The 18,847-nt window shown below is 42.4% G+C and overlaps 1 protein-coding gene across 1 annotated transcript; it reads left to right on the top strand.

The window, feature by feature from the left end:
- Positions 1-14,322: 14,322 nt before the first annotated feature.
- SMIM8 (small integral membrane protein 8) lies at positions 14,323-16,795 on the top strand. Its single transcript, XM_071443411.1, has 3 exons — positions 14,323-14,641; positions 15,379-15,520; positions 16,439-16,795. Exons 1-3 carry the CDS (start codon positions 14,427-14,429, stop codon positions 16,595-16,597), a joined length of 516 nt encoding a protein of 171 aa, XP_071299512.1. The 5' UTR covers positions 14,323-14,426; the 3' UTR covers positions 16,598-16,795.
- The last annotated feature ends 2,052 nt before the right edge of the window (positions 16,796-18,847 follow it).

The raw sequence follows: 18,847 nt of genomic DNA, 5'->3' as shown, positions 1-18,847 counted from the left end.
AGGGAATTATGAATTTTGTTATTCCATGGAAAGCAAGCGTGGCTGCAAGGGGGCTTTTGCTGATGGCCACTATAAGTGCACCATCCTTTTCTAATGTAAAAAGCCTGATTCTACCTATCAATCCATGGCTGGAGTTCCACCAGTTCTGAGCCTCCAGGTGAACAGAAATGAAAGATATGCTGGGTCACCAGCAAGGCACAAAAGTCAGTGGGAACCAACACTGGTGGAAATCAGGCCGTGGTTATCCCGAAATACAGATTGAGAAATTTACCTCGAGGTCTCTTTTTCCCAAAGCTGAGCTGCTACTTCCTTAACTGAGCAGCAGAAGGGATTAGAAAAGAACAACTTTACACTTTCTTTGCCAATCCCACATTGAGAAGAACAATATAAAGGAGAATAAGAAGTCCCAACCAAACAAAACAGGGACGAGGAATTTGACTAAAGTCAACAGATCCTGAGCAAGGGGCAAATTCCAGCCAGACAGAAGATTGGATGGATGAAATTCCTGCAAAGCTAATTTGAAAGAGAGCAACACATTCTGTTACCTAGACGTTTAGTAATAAGGCATCAGGGATTCCACAGAACTGAAAGCGTTTCCTGGTCTGTGTGCTCTGTTGAAGAGAAACTAAAATTTATTGAAGGACTGCGTTTCAGTTTTGTGGCCCACAGCGCTTCTGCAGCCAGAGGTCTGCAGAACTTTGGTTATATTTTTTCCAGTTGCAGCCTTAACTTGATAATGAGAAATGGCTGTAGAGAACAACTTTCAGCTTCAAACCTAAAGGGTCACAGAGCCTCTTTTGTAGTACTGTTTGTAACTAGCACAGCTCCCCTGTTCAAAGGAGCTGCAAATGTGCTTTGGAAAGGTTATGTTTGCTTCATGACCACTGTTGCTATAGATGTGGACGTTAACTGATGCTTTTGCATCCTTTGAAAATACAATTAATTCACTGAAGCATTGCAAAGAACACATGGAATGGAAAAAAAAAAAAAGAAAATGGACTTCAAAGACAAGGAGTTACTCAACAGGTAAACAAGAGAGGGACAGCACAGGCACAAGACTGATGAGGGGTCAAGTTAGCTCAGGCTAGAGAAGACACATTAAGTGGGCTGTATGAAATTCAGAGCAAGGTGAGGATTCAGACAATGAAAAAAGAAAAATCATCCAGTAAGCACATAGCTGGGCAGTAGGAAAAATATGACAGTGGTATTTTTTTAACGCTTCAAGAAGTGGCAGTACACATGGCAGCAGACGCTGAGTAGTGTTGGGGCATGATGCTTTAGCAAAATTATATTCTGGCTAATGTAAGGACAAGAGAGGAAAAGTGTGATCCAAATCCTTGCAACCAAGGAGAGATTTTAACCTTAGAATCTGGAGAAGGTTCATGTTGTACAGAAAGAAACAAAGGGAGTCAAGAAGGGAATCTAGCTAAAGAAATTGAGTAGATTGTGGGAAATGTAGATGACATCAATTTGTGTTGGGGTAATGTCCAATGCTGAAGCTAAAAATGAAATTACTCAAAGTTTTAAGAAAGTTACAAAGGCATTAAAGGGGGATCCCCTTGGCACTGTGGACATAAAGACCACAAAAGAGACTTAGCCTCTACTGGAAATTACCAAGGAGGCATTAGACAGAGTTAAACAGTAGAAGAAAGCTTATTTGCACCAAGTACTCAAGGAAACATTAAATGGAGCAAGAAGTGAAAAGCAGGGATTTGTGGTTAGACTTACTTCAACCCCCTGCTCAATACACACATGCACACCCCAGTTTGAACAGAAGCTGAAGATTAGAAATATGTTGATTTTTCTCATTACTAGCTGAAGTGTGAGTGGTAAGCATGAAAACAAGATCTGCCAGTCAGGAAATAGAGCCAATAATCTCTCTTCCTCATCACATACATCCTTTATTCCCTATATGGGATTTAAACACCCCCACCAACATACACACACATTTTGTCCTGCTCATGAGAGGCACAAATGACCAGAAGAGGCTTCCCACCCCATTTCCCTCACATGTATCAGTGACTTGATTTTCCCCCTTGGGGCTGGGCACGTGTTCTGCTGAGCAAACAGAGTAACCTGAATGCACCATTAACTTCTGAGCGTGCTGAATGTACTTTATTGAGTAAAGTGTTTGAATAATGCTATTGTTGTTGAATATATTCATCAAATATTAATTTCTGTCATTCACTGATGCCTACAGGAGGTTGGCTAATGTACATTGAGTAATGCATCCATTGAAAAGCACTGCTCAGAGATTTACTTCACCTAGATTTCAATCAGCTCTGCTAATTTAATTACTTTAAAAGCAGAAAAGGTATTTTTGTGTGGAGGAAAATGGCAGGCAGAAGGCAGTGACAGGAAAGCAAGAAAATGCAAGAACAAACTGAATAACAGAAGAGGAAGTGGGGAAGCATCCTCAGTGTTAGAGGCACAAAGGGCAGGCAACTTGGAGCTCAAAGAGCTGGCAAATTACAGGAAAAAGGCACAGTATTTTGGGAAATGGAGATGGACCAGTGAAAAATAAGAGAAAGAACACAAGCCTCTGAACAGTGGATCTATCAAGTCTGTACAAGCAAGCTAAATTATCCTCACAGTTTGAGAGATGGAAGAGCTCTTTTTTCTGATCTAAACATTGCTGAGGAGTATTTGCTGCACCTACAACTTATCTTTATTTATTTTATTGATTTTATTTGTTTATTTCGTTTTAATAACAGGAAGAAAGAGAACCATAAATAGTGACAAAACATGATAAAGAAGAGAGCAGAAGTAGAAATCACAGAGGATATAGGACCATAAGAAAGCAGGGCTGGTAGCAATCTTTAGAGTCCATTCTCTCCTTTATTTTTTACACTTCAATCAAAACATCATCACAGCACTTTTTTTTTTCCCCAAACATCAAGGATCCTCCCAGTGTTATGAGGAAACGAAAAAACAAGTACTAGCACAATGGTTTCCATAAACAACCAAACAAATAATGAAGCTTATCTTCAGGTGTTCATTTAGTAGCTGCATTTTGCCCTTATCTTTTCTGTTTGTTGATATAAGGAGGCATGCATCCATTTTACGGTTGCTGAGTCTGTTTCATGGACTGCCTACTGCTTCCTTAGTGACTACCAGACGTGTGAGGTCCACAGGCTGAGAAACACTGATTTGCTTTGTTCTCTGGCCCTAAAAAGGCTTAGTTGTGCAGAAACTGTTCCTGGCAGTTCAGTCTATTCTTAAGTTGATGGAAGCTCCACTAGTCCCCTCAGCATGCTGCTCTCATTACTCAGTGCTCTGCTAGAGAAGAGGAGGGATTCAGGAATCCTCCTGGGAACACCAAGGAACAGTAACACTTGATTCAAAGTCACATTACCAAGCTGCACATGTACCAGCTGTGCAAACTATTGCACATCTGCAATAGGAGCTGATAAACTCTTGCTACAAGTCACTAACCTTGCAATGACTTTGCTTCTTGCTCAATGATGAGAGTGCCACGGTTATCTCCAGGTCCTTATGAGAGAGTCAGCAAGAGAAAACAGGAAACATAAAAATTAACTTTGCCTTCTTCAGACAACTCACCTCTTTTTATTAAATAAGTAAAGCTCTAACATTAATGTAGTATTGACACTCATTTTTTAAGGCTCTTCAAAAGCAAGCCAGGTAGAACCTGACAACCCATGAGCAAACACAGCCCTCCTGGGTCTGTGTCCTGGCCAAGCTGTTCACTTCTGCCATGACCACTGCTAGTTGTCAGCAATGCAGCTGCCATGGTTCTAAGGCTGATGTGAGCCAAAATTTTCCCACCTATTTCATCCTTCAGGTGCTTCCAGAGGAAGGAGATGCCCCCAAATGGCAGAGGTAAATATACTGGCAATACCTTGCTCTTCTCATGTGCAGACAAAAAGTAGACACTGTAGATACTTTAGAATGAAATTCATTGATATGAACCCTTCATTAAGAGGTAATGGGGAAAGGGCATCCTCCCCTACAAACACTGTCAATCTAGGCAGAGAAAACGCGCTCTCAAGGGGCAGATGTGGTTTATCCAGCATCACTCAGCACATCAGAGGCAGAGCTAAGAAAAGAGCCATGGTCTCTCATAGCCCAGTCCCTTGCTTTCACCTGCCTTAGCTTGCTGATTGTAACCTCTCACTGTTCCATGCCTATTATTAACTTTTAACTCCTTGGAGCAAGAAATAAACTCTTTGGTCCACTGGAAGATAAACCTCTAACTACCGTGATATTAAAAGCAGAAATAAATAGGGCTTAAAATAGACATGTGGTATGTAAAGACATTAGCCTAGATACTTATTTGTCAACCAGCTACAGGAAGGAAAAGGAAACACTAGATGGAAGATGGCTCAGCTGGGCATTTAGCACAATACTGGAGATGGTTGATTTGGCTTTTACATCTGACTTTCACATGGGTTTCTGCAGTGGCTTGGGGCAAAACTCCTTTTTTTCCCTGTGCTTCAGGATCTTAGTTGCCAAACATTCACTTTCCTGAAAATGCAATTTCTAAACTATGTCAAAATCCCATCTTGTTTTGTACTTAGGGAAACCACAAACATCACTTAAAAAACCAGCAGCTGCTGAGTGTAATGCTTTGCTAATTGCTGTGGTCTCTTCTCTGCAGCAATGAATGGGTTTTGAGAGGGCAGAAACAGTTCACTGTTTTCTTTGTTACTTGGTAAATGATGTATTTTTAAAAAATTAAGCTCAGAAGTAGCTAAAGTTACTTAATTTTTTAAAGCCATATTCCTATCTCACCTACATGACTATGACTTCATTTCTCATCACCTTCATGCCAAACAATAACCCACCACTACCATGCTCTCCTGATGTAAACAAAAATCTCCCTCCACAGCAAATGACCTTCAACATTAATAAATATTCTTGCTCCATTCAGGCGACTGTTACTATTGTCACACTTTAGTCAACTTGTAAAATAATAAAAAGAATTGACAAAGTCAAAAGATTTCCACTTGGACAATAAATTGTCACTGGCCACATCACAGAGATTTTAACTCTGTAATATTATGAAGTACTGCAATAGTGCAACAAAAAACAGATTACATCCATGGTTTATGTTGGCTGATGGGACCCTTGCATGAGGCTACTATCAATCCTATTTAATATTAGAAAATCAACTTCTCATTCAGTGAAACTGAATTTTATAACAAGAAAATCTAACTTACCTGTGCCCCAGTGAATGATTACAGATGGATCCCAGCTTTCCAGTGGAATTAACAATCAACAGCTCATTTCTGAGAAAGGGAGTTACTATTTTATGCCTGGAAAATGAGAACTGTTTATCTCCTAGGTAATACAAACTAAATGAGTGCAACCTGATCATCTCTGCTGGCACACAGCTCAAACCAGAACCATAAAGCAGCTTGTATCATCAGAAAGATATGAGGAAACTGGCATTTATTTGAAGTTGTAGGATTTATCTGCATCGCTTTTGAGCACTCATTGGCATCAGCTCAGATGCTGCACTCTGTGTTTTCACAGTAGCACAGCCTGAAGACATGTACGCTGTGAGCCTTAACTCACACAGTTTGCTCTTTGACATTTTACATCAGATTTGCATTTTGTGTTCTCCTGGGCAAGTCAGCTGTCCACAAAACACACATATTCTTTTAGGCACACGTCTCCCAACAATACATTACACAAATGCTCAGAAAAGCCTTTCTCTTAGAATTTCAACATACAGTGGTTTTCCCAAGCAAGTGAAGCCTGGGTTTTTTATTGAAATGTGTTTTGTTTACTGTACATGTAATCAGTACCCACATTGGCCTACACAGCTGAACCATTCCCCACCAGGAAGCCTAGAACGTTACTCTCAATAACTAAGCAATGGAATAAGTGTTTATGCCCTGCCTTATGCATCTCATATCAGGGCTTTGGTGGCCAATTTCACCTGGGATGTGGCTGTTCTGTGGAGTAACATTACAAAATATGCAGAAAGACTGAACTCCTTGCCTCTTAAATGAATTGTTCACACTCTAATTTATTCATAGTATAATTTAATTAGCTCAAACTTACTGTGGCTTTTATCTGGGAATTAGATGTGAATGTTTGGTAGTTTTACAGAGAGGAAACTATCACATAGCCTACACATGTGCCTGAACCTGCACCTTGGTACTGTCCCCAGACAAGCTGATGCCTTCAGAGGGTGACTAAAGGTGCCAGAGCTTGGAGCTGGACTGCAGGTAATGCAAAGCTTCTCAGATATCTGCTGGCAGCTCATCACAGTGGAGAGCAGTAGGAAGCTCCTGGAGTGTGTGGAAGGTAGCTCCCTGGCACAGCTGGTAAGGGAGCTTGCCAGGGCAGTGCTCCTCCACTGGACCTGCTGCTTGCTGACAGAGAAGGGCAGGTGGGAGGTGTGATGGTCAGTGGCTATCCTGGGCACAGCAACCACAAAATAATAATGTCTGATCCTTGGTGAAGTAAGAAAGGGGGATCACCAAAGCCTCTACCTTGGACTTCCAGAGCATGGACTTTAGTCTGCTCAGGACAATGGCTCACAGAGTTGGAAACAGCCCATAAAAACAAAGGGATCCAGGAAGGTTGGACATACTTTTAAGAAGGAAATCTCAGAGGTCCAGGAGCAGGCCATTGCCATGTGCTGGAAGATGAGCTGGGGTGGAAGAAAACCACCTGACTGAATAGGGAACTTTTACTGAAACTCAGGAAAAAAAGAGTTTATGACCTTTGGAAGAAGGAGCAGGCAACTCAGGAAGTGCACAAGGATGTCATTAGGTTATGAAGAGTGAAAATAAGAAAGGCAAAAGCTCAGCTAGAACTTGATTTGGCCACTGCTGTGAAAGATAATAAAAAGTGGTTTTATAAATACATTAACAACATAAAAAGGGCCAAGGAAAATATCCATCTCTTACTGGCTGCAGAGGGGAACACTGTAACCAAAGATGAGGAGGAGACTGTAGTACTTGATGCCTTCTTTGCTTCAGTTTTCAACAGGAAGACCAGTGATCCTCAGGGTAACCAGTCCCCTGAGCTGGTAGTCAGGAACAGGGAGCAGAGCAGACTCCCTGCACTCCAAGAGGAAGTAGCTGGTGGACTGCTGAGCCATTTGGACCCTCACAAGTCTGTGGGACCAGATGGAATTCATCTGAGGGTAGCGAGGGAGCTGAAGAGCTTGCCAAGCCCCTCTCCACCATTTATCATGAGCCCTGGCTAACTAGGGAGATCTCAGTGGGATGGAGGTTGGCCAGTGTGACTCATCTACAAGAAGGGTTGGAAGGGGGATCCAGGAAACTACAGGCCAGTCAGCTTGATCTCAGTGCTGGAGAAGGGTATGGAACATCTCGAGTTCCATCATGCAGCACGTACAGGACAACCAGGAGATCAGACCCAGCTAGCCTGGAGGTAGGGAAGACAGGTCCTACCTGATCAACTTCATCTCCTTTTATGACCAGCTGACCCACCCAGTGGATGAGGCAAAGGCTGTAACCTGACCTTCAGCAAAGCCTTTGAAACCATTTCCCAGGGCATTCTCCTGGAAAAGCTGGCAGCCCATGGCTTGGACAGGCACTCCTCTCCAGGTTTAAAACTGGCTGAATGGCCGGGTTCAGAGAATGGTGGTGAACAGCGCTGCATCCATTTGGCATCCAGTCACTAATGGTGTCCCACAGGGATCAGTATCGAGGCCAGCCCTGTTCAACATCTTCATTAATGATTTGAACAGGGGGATAGAATGCACCCTCAGAAAGGCTGTGGATGACACTAAGTTGTGTGGGAGTGTTGAGGCCCTCTACTTGAGGGCAGGAAGGATCTGCAGAGGGATCTGGACAAGCTGGATCAATGGGCTGAAGCCAATTTTATAAGGTTCGACAACCAACACTTCCATCCCTGGAGGCATTTAAGAAATGACTGGCCATGGCACTTAGTGCTATGGTTTAATTGGCATTGTGAAATACAAAGCTGTGTTTCATGTCAGGTACATACAGGAAACGTGTGTATTTGTGATTGTAATATGTGTGGAAACCAACCATGGGACAGTTATAAAGATGAATTCTAATAAAACTGAGAAAAGTAAAGCATGGAAGAAGGCCTTTGAACCTATCTTTTGTTTGCAATTAACCTTTATAAGTCTTAAGTTGATTTAGGAGCATTTGAATTAAAGCATTAAGGATGTTGCTTTTTGATAGGAACTTTCTGTAGTTAACCCTTAAAGAGTTTTGCAATAATAACCTTTTGAAGTATAATTTTAGAATATTGCTTGTAGTAAGGATCTTTGAAACTACAGCTTTAGAATATATAAAAAGGAAACGTGCTTATCTCACGCTTTAAAAAAACAGTGAAAAGCAGTTTGAGAAAGGAAGATGAACATCAACTCAAGGATTAATAGTTTCGACCAAGGGAAGCTGGACATCACTGTTATGAGATTTATAATCCTTGCAATCAAAAGGTGGACCCACATCTGGAGAACTGGACCCCACCAGATGGGATACTTCTTCCTTCTTTCGGAAACTGGACCCCACCATCTGGGGATACTCCTTTCTGGGATACATCCTGAGAGAAGCTAAATCACAATAGTGTATAGAATTGTGACCTAAAACTTGGGAATAGAAACTGCTGATGAGTAAAAATCGGGAATAGAAACTGCTGAGAAACTTATGGGTACCCCTATAAAAACCTGTAAGCCTCAACTATGGGGAGGAAAAACTTCCCCTACTGTACCCAGCACTGTATTGCTCATACTTTACCATATTAATTAATAAATTGATTGCTGCTTGAATATTGGCCTAGTCAAGCTTCTCACTTACAACAGCATGGCAGTGTTCAGTCAGACATTGGATTCACAGATCACAGAAACCAGAAGGAACCACAAGGATCATCATGTCCAGCTCTTAAGTAAATGGCCCATACAGGGATTGAAGCCACAACTTCAGTGTTATCAGCACCATGCTCTAACCAGCTGAGCTCCTCTCAGGATCAATGATCTGGAGGTATTTTCTAACCTTAACGATTCTATTATTCTGTGTGGTGGTATTTATATATTGGAAGACAACTGTAAGGTGTAGAAAATCTGAAGAGTTCCAGAATACTGAGTCAGTTTCCCTTACAACAAAGTTTGTTCTGTTGAAACTGTGCAATTTCTACCCTCTGTAGTCTTCTTTGGAGCTGTATTCCCTGCCTGAGATTAGAAAGGGTGCCTACCTGACAAAGGATTTTAAGTTCTCACAGCTTAAACTGATTGGGAGTCCTGGTGTCAGAGGCAGAGGTTAGTCCTGGTCTGTGCCTCTGCTTCCAACTGCCTTCTAACTGCATTGCCCTGCTTACATTAGACTGAAAAATAAACTTTTTTTTTTTCTTTTCTGGCAATGGACCAGGGAGCAAAATTGGCATACTGCAAAGCTGAGCAATTATGACATTGCATGCAAAGAAGTCCAGAGCAATTGCAAGTGAAAAGAGGTCTCCCCTTGCCCTTCCTTTTTGGAGATGCAGTCTTAGTTCAAATTTATCTTTAAACCTCATGTATGTGGCTGTACATTGTTGTAGTGAGAAAATTCAGTGCTGCATATGTGTCTCTGCTCTTCTTTTGTAGTAGAAACCACCTTTTTCTTTCTAGAGGGGATGCTTTGAGTTTTGATATTTTGTTCCTAGTCAGAACCAATTTCCCTACTCAAAAATGAAAGTAGAACCAAACAAAGTGCCTTTTTCCTTCCATACTGAATTCAGTTGAAAAAGATTTATAAGCTTGATCAATGTTTGAAAAACAACAATTGCTTTAATCTTTGCTGGAAAGCACGGCCGAGTGATTTGTTTTGTCTCACAGAGACAGGGCTGACTAACAAGTGTTATGGAAGACATACAAATAATGTTATGAAACACAGAAGATTCTTGGTTTTAAAAAGCATATTGCCTTAAAACTGTTTGGGATTGTAAGTGGTAGGGTCCCCAACAGTGTATGCTGCTGTCTGAAAACAGCTTTCTTTCAATGGAAACAACACAAAGCAGCAAAAGCTGCTGAAAATCAGCATAAGGACTCTTGAGACTGACACGAGCAGAGCAACAACCACACAGAAAACCCTCAATACCCTCAATGCCACCCCTGTCTAGCTGGTCTGTTTGTTTCTCATGCATTTATGTCCTTAATATAGCCATACTGCTTCACATGCCTCAGTGCAACAACGATTACTCTCATCATTAGCTTTGAGCAAGGAGGGAAAAAGTACTTCTAATTACTAATTTTTGCTTTCCCTTCTCCCCCAGATTTGTTCAGCACAAAACCAAAAAAAGTTCCAGTTGTCAACTCCAATTAAAATATTGTGAAACTCATGGTGCCTAAAACATTTAAAAATAATTTTTAAAAGTTAATTTCATGTTCATATATCAAAACTCTAACAAACATGTGATGGTAGTTGCCCCTCTCACTACAAGTCATACCAGTGCTGAAGTTCCAGTGTAGTTGCAAAAAGAATTTTTTCAGCCCACAACAGCTCTGTAACCGTGTCTCTGAAGCAAGGATAAGCTTATCAGTACCTTGAGGCACCCTATCTTTATTCTGAAGACAATGTGAAGCTCTGTTCCTGTGCAGCAGTTGAAACAAGCAGGAGCTGTGAGGTCAGTCAGCCGGGGCAGGAGGCACGGTGCTGCTCCCCGCCCCGCTGTCGCATGCTAACCGTGGCTGCGGGGCACCGCGCCGGCTGCGCTCTGCTCTCTGCAGAGGCTCTTCTGCAGCTCAAATGATAAGGGCATGTGAGCCTCAAGAAAAGCAGAAATTGCTGTTAGGTTGTGAATGGCTGAGGCACAAAGCACAATGCTGAATGCAGAATCCCAAAGGAATTTAGTTGAAAGGAAAATAAATCTCAGTAATAGGCTCAGGTTTAGAAAAGGAAGGGGGTTTTGTGTGATTTCTTTTCAGGAGAGATACTCAGATATTAAGGGGATGGGTGACTCAGAAATGCCACAGATGTTTACTATTCTACACTTTTATAAAGCCTCTCCTATAAAACATACCAAATAACTTCATGAGACTTAATGGATTGAATGTTTCAACATCCTTTGGGGTCAGATGATAGCAACATAATATTCACATTAAAGATAACATACAACACTTTCCCACCGACATAAAGCAAAACTAGAAACAGTAAGCAGTCTAAGCTTTTCATCACTGCACAGTTAATCTGGTTAGTTGGCACATGCTTAACATATGCCAAGTACCAGCATTCACATCAAAGCCTAAGCCCATTTCTACATCCCTCTCTCCTTCTCATTTTACACACAAAGCTTTATCCTGCAGCTCTCCATATGGAGAATACATTCTCTTCAGCCAGTGGTGTTTTCTGTACAGTGTAGGACCTTCCCCTGTCAGTGATGCCTGGGACCTATCTGTCCTTTATAAGATGGGAAGTGCTAGAGACCTAGCAGCAACCTAACAATCCTTGCCACCAATATATTGCAAATGTGTTCTGGCACAAACCCATCCTAACAAAATCTGGAAAAAACTGTCATGTCCCTGGCTGACTTTGGATCAGAAGTTTTATCTGCATGGGTGGTGTAACTGCTGGGAAGGGGTACATGGGCCAATAAGTGAGTGTGCTTTCTCTCTTGTTGATGTAATTCTTTTGGCTTCCAAAATGTGGGGGAAAAAATTGCTTGGGAGCTATATGCAGAACAACTCCTATAGTACAGTAAAACATCCCTCTTCCCCTCAAGAAAACCAGGTTACCTTCCCAAAACCAAGCTCTTGCAAAAACCTCGCATTGGCTTCTTTCAATTAGACAAATATGAAAACAAACAAAAGCAGCTTCACTCAGATTTTCTACTCAATAGTTTCCAAACAAAATCAGCTGCATGGTATATGCCACCAAAACAATAGCTACCAGATTAGCAGATGGTATGTTGTGAATTAATTGTTGACACAAACCCCAGACATACCACTCAATCCTCTCCTGACACCTAAACTTATTTCCCTATTATTTTTCTCACCTCATTATATTTGCTCACAACATGAAAAAAAAAAATTTAGATATTCCATCTGGATTTAGACATGAAAAGTTAACCTGCAATTTGTTATTACTCTGCCGTCTTTAAAAAAAAAAAAAAAGGCAGTTTGACTACTGCAGAATAAAAACATGGAACAGGAAGCTCGGTGAGTCTGGATACCTATACATTTCATAGGATCATAGAATCATCAAGGTTGGAAATTATTTCTAAGATTATCAAGTCCCACTGTACACCTAGGTCACTGTTTTCACAACTGCCACATCCACATGCCTTTTGAGCCATTCCTGGGCAGCTTGTTCCAATGCCAGACTATCTTTTCAGTGGAGAAATTTTCCCAGTGAAATCCAAACTTCCCTGATTCAACATGAGACCATTTCCTCTTGTCTTGTCAGTTGTTACTTAGGAGAAGTGATCAACCCTCACCTCACTACAACCTTCTTTCAGGCAGTTGTACAGGATGATAAGGTCCCCTCTGAGCCACCTCTCCTCCAGGCTGAAAACCCCCAGCTCCCTCAGCATCTCCTCACAGGACTTGTGCTCCAAACCCTTCAATAACTTTGTTGTCCTTCTCTGGACATGCTCCAGCACCTCAATGTCCTTCTTGTAGTGAGGGGGCCCAGAACTGGACCCAGCACTCGAGGTGTGGCCTCACCAGTGCCCAGCACAGGGGAACAATCACTGCCCTGGTCCTGCTGGTCACACTATTGCTGATCCAAGCCAGGATGCCACTGGTTTTCTTGGCCACTTGGGCACACTCCCAGCTTGTGTTCAGCCACTGCTGGCCAAGACTTCTGTTTGTTCCCTCCGGCCTCCCTGGCTGCAATAAGCAGACACTCCACCAAGTGCTCTCACTCACCCTCCAGGTACAGAGGAGTGTGAGCCAGGGCTGGTGAGTCCAGAGCTACATGTGCTAATCCAGCAGCTCACTGCTGCTAAAACTGTAATATTGTCCATCACATCTCGGTTCTGCCTGCCAGTTACCTAAGGGAGCACTGATCTGTGTCCCTCCCTACCCTACAGGTATTGTTTTTTCCAAAATTTCAATTTTCTCCCCTACTTTATAATGTGGCTAAAACCACCCGGTGGCATTGAAGGTAGAAAGGAAGGCACAAACAGTCAGAGGCAACCAGGCTTTGTTTCCTCTGGACTTCAAGCAATTTTATTAATTTTACTGTTTACAAATAAAAGGAAACAAAACATCATCATACAGCAGCATTTACGTAACCAGGAGTTTCTAGACACCCAACATCTTGGGTTTGGATCTACACAACAGAAGTTGGACACTTAAATCGTAGCATATTTTCCTGCTCAACTGACTGTACTCCAGAGACTGTCTCCACATGAATCTTCTTCATTCCAGCACTTGGGATCAACCCATTCTAGGCTCCTCATTTACAGAGATATGGAGCTCCTGGAGTGAGTCCAGTGGAAGGAAACAAAGATGATTTAGGGACTTGAACATCTCTGTCTCACAAGGAAAGGCTGAGGGAGCAGGGCCTGTTCAGCTTTGAGACAATAAATAAAAGGGGGCCTCCACAGCGTCTGTCAGTACCTGCAGGGAGGCTGAGGAGAGGATGAAGGCAGGACTAGCTGTGACCATGGCCAGATGCTAGGAGCGGGCCCAGCAGTGAAGGGCCCGTCTGATCCAGCCAGCTCCTCTCCCCCATCTCCCACTTATTAGTTTGGAATGCTGCGTTGTCTTCTGTGCCCTTCACTTTAAAAAGCACATTGAGGTGCTGGAGTGTGGCCAGCAAACAGCAAGAAGGCTCTTGAAAGGTCCAGAAAACATGTCTTATGAGGAACAGCCGAGGGAGCTGGGGTTGTTTATTCTCAAGAAGAGGAGCCTGAGGGGGCCTTTATCCCTCTCCACAACTCCCTGGAAGGTTTTTGGGGCCGGTCTCTTCTGCCGTGCCTGCAGTGACTGGACTAGAGGGAACGGCCTTGAACTGAGAGAGGGGACGTTTAGATTAGACATTAGAAAAATATTTTTCACTGTTAGGGTGGTCAGGCGTTGAAGTATTTCCCTGCGAAGTGGTGGAGTCACTATCCCTGCAGGTGTTCAAGAGGCATCTGGATCTAGCGCTGGGTGATTTAGTGCTTATGGGTTACAGTGGCAGTGTCGGGTGCACGGTTGTACTGGATGACCTGAAAGGTCTCTTCCAGCCTTGATGGTTCTATGGCTTAGGCAAACAGCTCCACAGCCCCCAAACAACAAAACGCACTCCCCCCGCCGACACAAGGGTGAGGGGAGAGGAGGGGCGGGGAGAGACCCGCGCCGCCGGCCTCCGCCCGTGAGGGGGCGCCAGCGCGCAGGCGCAGCCCCGCCCCGCGGGGAGGTGCCGCTGGCTGGGAGCGGTGAGTAGCGGGGGGGGGGCTATGGCAGAGTGGCGCGCCCGGCGGTAGTGTCCCCCTCCCCCCCCGCCGCGCTGTTCCGTGAGGCGGTGGAACGCGGGGGGAGATCCCCGATGTCCCGGGAGTTCCCACTGGGCTCTTCCAAACTGGGGCCAAACTGCCCCCTTCGTCCCGGTGGCGGCGCCAGGAGCCCCTGGCCGACCGGAATGGGGTTGTGCGACTGCCCTTGCGCTGCCCTTCCCTTCCCAGGGGATCCCCAGCACCCGTGTCTCTCCTGCCCCTCAGTAATCAGGGGTAGCCGAGGGCGTGTTTTTCCACCTTTGCTCAGGTAGTCATAGTATGGTTTGGGTAGAAAAAAAATCATCTTTGGCTTAAAAATCATCTTGTTCCAACGCCCCTGCCAGGGACGCGGATACCTTTCAGAAGACCAGGGTGCTCATAAGCCCCATCCAGCCTGGCCTTGAACACTTGCAGGGATGGGACATCCACAGCTTCTCCGGGCAACCTGTTCCAGTGCCTTAGAATAAGGAATTTCTTACATATGCTAAGTAGCTGAAATTTCCCCTCTTTCATTTTGAACCCAAAGCATTTGCCCAGTGAGTGCAAAAGTGAGACAATGCTGGGCCTGCTGGGGTGGGTGGCTAAAGTGACTGCACTACAGTAGTGCTTGGGCTGGCCTGTCATGTCGAAGGTTTTTTGTAGAAGATTTTTTCCTACTATTGTCTTTTTAGCCAGTGGTCTGAAGACTGATGCTGTTTGGTCCACAGGTAGCTAAAGCATTAGCCAAAGGCAAGTGAAAAACCCTAAGCCCATTATCAGGAGATTTAGATTTGCTGTATGAAGATGTGAATCTCTTAAAGTTAATGTCAGGATGCACAAAATTAAGAAGATCAAAAATCAGTGTGTGCGAGCTGGGAATGTTAGGTGACACCGGAGGTGATCAGTAATATTTACACTAGCTAAAATTGATGCTGTAAGACAAAATGAGTGTGAATTTGCATTCAGTGAATGCAGCTCTTCCAGTTTTTTTACAGAAATTACACCTGTTTTTCATTCTGCTTCTAGGAAGTATTCAACATTAAGCAACATGTCTTCCACCAAACCTCCAAATGAAAATGAAACATCCAAAGAGAGAAAACCAGGACTGAGGAATGTTCAAACAACTATGCTTTTCCGAGCTGTGAACCCAGAGCTTTTCATTAAACCTGTAAGGCAGTCATTCTGAGAGAAACTAAATATGCTTGAAGAGATACAGTTGCTTTGAAGTGATCATTACAATTCTCTGGGCATTATATAACTTATCTCTTGTTATGCAAACCACTCAGAAATGTAACTAAAAATATTTTTACTTTTTTCCACTCTTGACTGTGGAGAGTGCAGAACATTACAATGCTTATTGTCTGATTCTTTTGTACCTAGCCAAGTTGCTTTCAGAAAGACCTGTTTAGAGGTATATTACCCATGTAATTTGGCAGGTTAAATAATATTATTATTAAGTAATAAGAACATCAGGAGTTGTTTTTAGTATTTAAAAGGGAACAAATCATAGAATGCAAACTTTCTTGGTATGAAGTGAATTGATTTTTGGTAGCTTTTCAATATTTTGGATTTTCCTTTTTCTTGCTTTTATAATTAAGTTTATGATACTCAGGTTTTATTTGCATTTGCAGAACCCAGAAATGAATGAAATTTTGTGCTTATAATAAGTATAGATTTAATAAAAGTACATTTTTTGATAAGAATACAAAGTGTGGTTTAGAGGATTGTAATCAAGCAGGACCAGAGTGCATTGTCCCAGTAGTATATCCAGATGAATTCTGTTAAAAGTTTGTAGTGGAGACCTTCAGTAATTGGTTTTGTTTGGTTCATTTATACTCAATCAGCATTTCCAACCAGCAAAATAGAGAGTACTGGGCAATGTGCTGTTCTGTCTCCAGAAAGAATCTTCTTTTTCAAAGGGAATTTCTGTTGCTGTCAGAAAATTCAGTCTGCAAGAAGGCAGTGGTGATTTTTTGCAGATGTCACAATAGTTTACCATTTCTAAGCTGAGATAGGCGAATGTAATGTTTGAGTTTAATGAAAAATGTTTTGACTAAAAACATTTACCACATTTTTTTCTTGTCAGAACAAACCTGTGATGGCGTTTGGACTGATAGCAATTAGCCTCTGTGTGGCCTACCTTGGTTATTTGCATGCAACAACAGAGAATAAAAAGGACCTCTATGAAGCAATCGACAGTGAGGGGTCCAGATACATGAGGAGGAAAACTTCCAAGTGGGACTGAGAATGTAAGAAAGGAAATCAGTAAATCACTCTCCGAACTTTTCCAGGCAACTACTGGTTTTTTCTCTTTCCCTTGAAATAATGGAGAAAAGTCTTGCTTGCTATTTAATCCAGTCCAATCCTTTATAAAATGCTGTGCCTGTACAAATAAACTGCAGTAAAGATACATCTGAAAATAAAAGTGATTTTAATAATTGCCCTCTATGATCTCCACAGAGATCTTTGTCAGAAGATATGAAATCACTTTGGACCTCCAATCAGTGCTGGTAAATGCCTTAGAAACTGACATGATAGTTCAGCTTTCTCTTTGCTTTGATTAAATGAAGTCAGGGGTTTATCTTTTTTTTTTTTTTAATAGAATGAATAATGTATTGTCTTTGAGAAGAAAAGTAGATATCTTGTTGATAACAGTGGTGCAAGTAAACTAATTTTAAGGCAAGGAAGATCGGATAAAACAATTGGTCAACAGTTTTATTTCATAAAGGAAACTGTAAAATAATGGCCAAAATAATCCTTGGATGCTTAATCTACTCTTCCTTACAAATAAAAGAAGGTAAATATCAGTAGCCAAATAGAGAAAAAGTGAAACAAGTACTTCTGTTAAGAGAAAGGTAGGAGGAGCTCAGCCGTTATCTTTCCTGTTTCACACCATATGACAGATCAGTGCTCATGCTGGCTTCAGCCTGCCAGTTCATAGCTTTAGCTCCAGCTTGGCCAGAGTTTGTCTAATATTCTTGACTAGTCAGTAGGACTGGTTTTATTTCAACTGCATTCAAAAACTTCATTTCTCTATATTGCAAAGTACATTATATGATGTTAATTTATTGCAGGTTACTGAACTCAAAATAAGGAATGGAAAGTCTAAAATCCCCAGGTACTTCTGTGAGTGTGGCTGGAGGATGGGTGGGCATTGTGGCGTTTCCTAGCACATGTGGTGGTCCCTTGTGAGCCTTTGAGCAAACTGTACAGGCAGGTGTCTTCCTGTTCCAGCACTGAGTCCTTCTCCCATGAGCTTCCCAGCTGCTTCTGGGTGCCTGACACTGTCTCCTAGACAGTGTCCCATTAACCAGACTCCAGAGCATGTGGTGAGAGGACACATTCCAGGCTGTAACCTCCTTCTCCCATGGACCCTTACTGATTTTATGTTGCAGTTTTCCATTCAGTTTCTTGTATTTACAAACCCAACAAGGGCTCCCAGGGAACTGAGACACCTCTTTGTTGATCCTCTTCCAACCAAGGTGGCTTCTGTCAGGCCAGAGAAGGAACATGCAGGATCTCCTGCTTTACTGTTCTGGGAGTTGCTTTGGGTTTTATCAAAAGATTTTGGTACTGAAGATAAAAAAGGTGACTGGCTGCCTTGAGGGACAGCAGTTGCACCATGGGATTTCTCTCTATCTCCCTCTAAGTCCTTCACTTTGAATCTGTGAGTTTACTCCTGTTCTTCTTTTATAGTTAACTGTATCTTAAATTCAGGGGGGCTTTGGTTAAAGTGCCTCCTTCCTGAGAAGGGAAGTGAGCTCTATCTATAATAAAGCTTTTTTTTTTTTTTTTTTAAGGGGCGTTTTTACAGCCTTTAAAAGCAGATTCCTCTTTGGGAGCCTGGAGCCTGCTGCCCTACAACAGCAAGGTTCCTGGTTTTGTTCCTGTTTTGGTTGCTAAGTTTGCAGGTGAGGAAACTACTTGCCTTTTGATTGGTGAAGGAATTTCCCAGTGAAATGATCAAATATTCAGGACTCTCACATGCTGTGCATATCCTGCAGAATGTTTTTTTTATGTTTGTGAAGGATCTTTAGAATAAATCTGTTCTTTTAAAAATGGTTGCACAGGATTTTAGCTCTTTTCAGTTCATTAAAATGCACAGGTCTCATATGTTTGCATGAATTTGACTAAATTATTCCCAAATCAGTGCTACAAGTAAGTATTTTTATCTGTTTTTCTATAGGCTTCTAGAATACATGCTTTGATCCTCTGCAGATGAATTGAAACCCCATTCTCTTATTTAGAATAATGCAAGATTTGTGTTCTCAAGATTTTCAGTTCTGTTTTTGTGAAGTGAATATGGAGTTACTGGGGAAAAGAAAGTGGGACTGGAGGCATAAAAGATAATAGACTGACCTGGATAGGGTGTAGGCATGTACATGCCAGTGACACTTCCTACAGAAGCTGAGATAGGGCCTCTTGAATGTTGGCTGGACTCAAGTTGACCACGTTACTTTAGAACTGCGAGGTTGAAGAAAGAATGGATATTTAA

This window comes from Agelaius tricolor, unplaced genomic scaffold, assembly GCF_023055355.1.
Source record: "Agelaius tricolor isolate 1412-34295 unplaced genomic scaffold, bAgeTri1.0.p SCAF_1, whole genome shotgun sequence".
Classification (NCBI taxonomy): Eukaryota; Metazoa; Chordata; class Aves; order Passeriformes; family Icteridae; genus Agelaius; species Agelaius tricolor.
The sequence above is the reverse complement of the archived record's forward strand: the minus strand, read 5'-3'. Positions and strand labels throughout refer to the sequence as shown.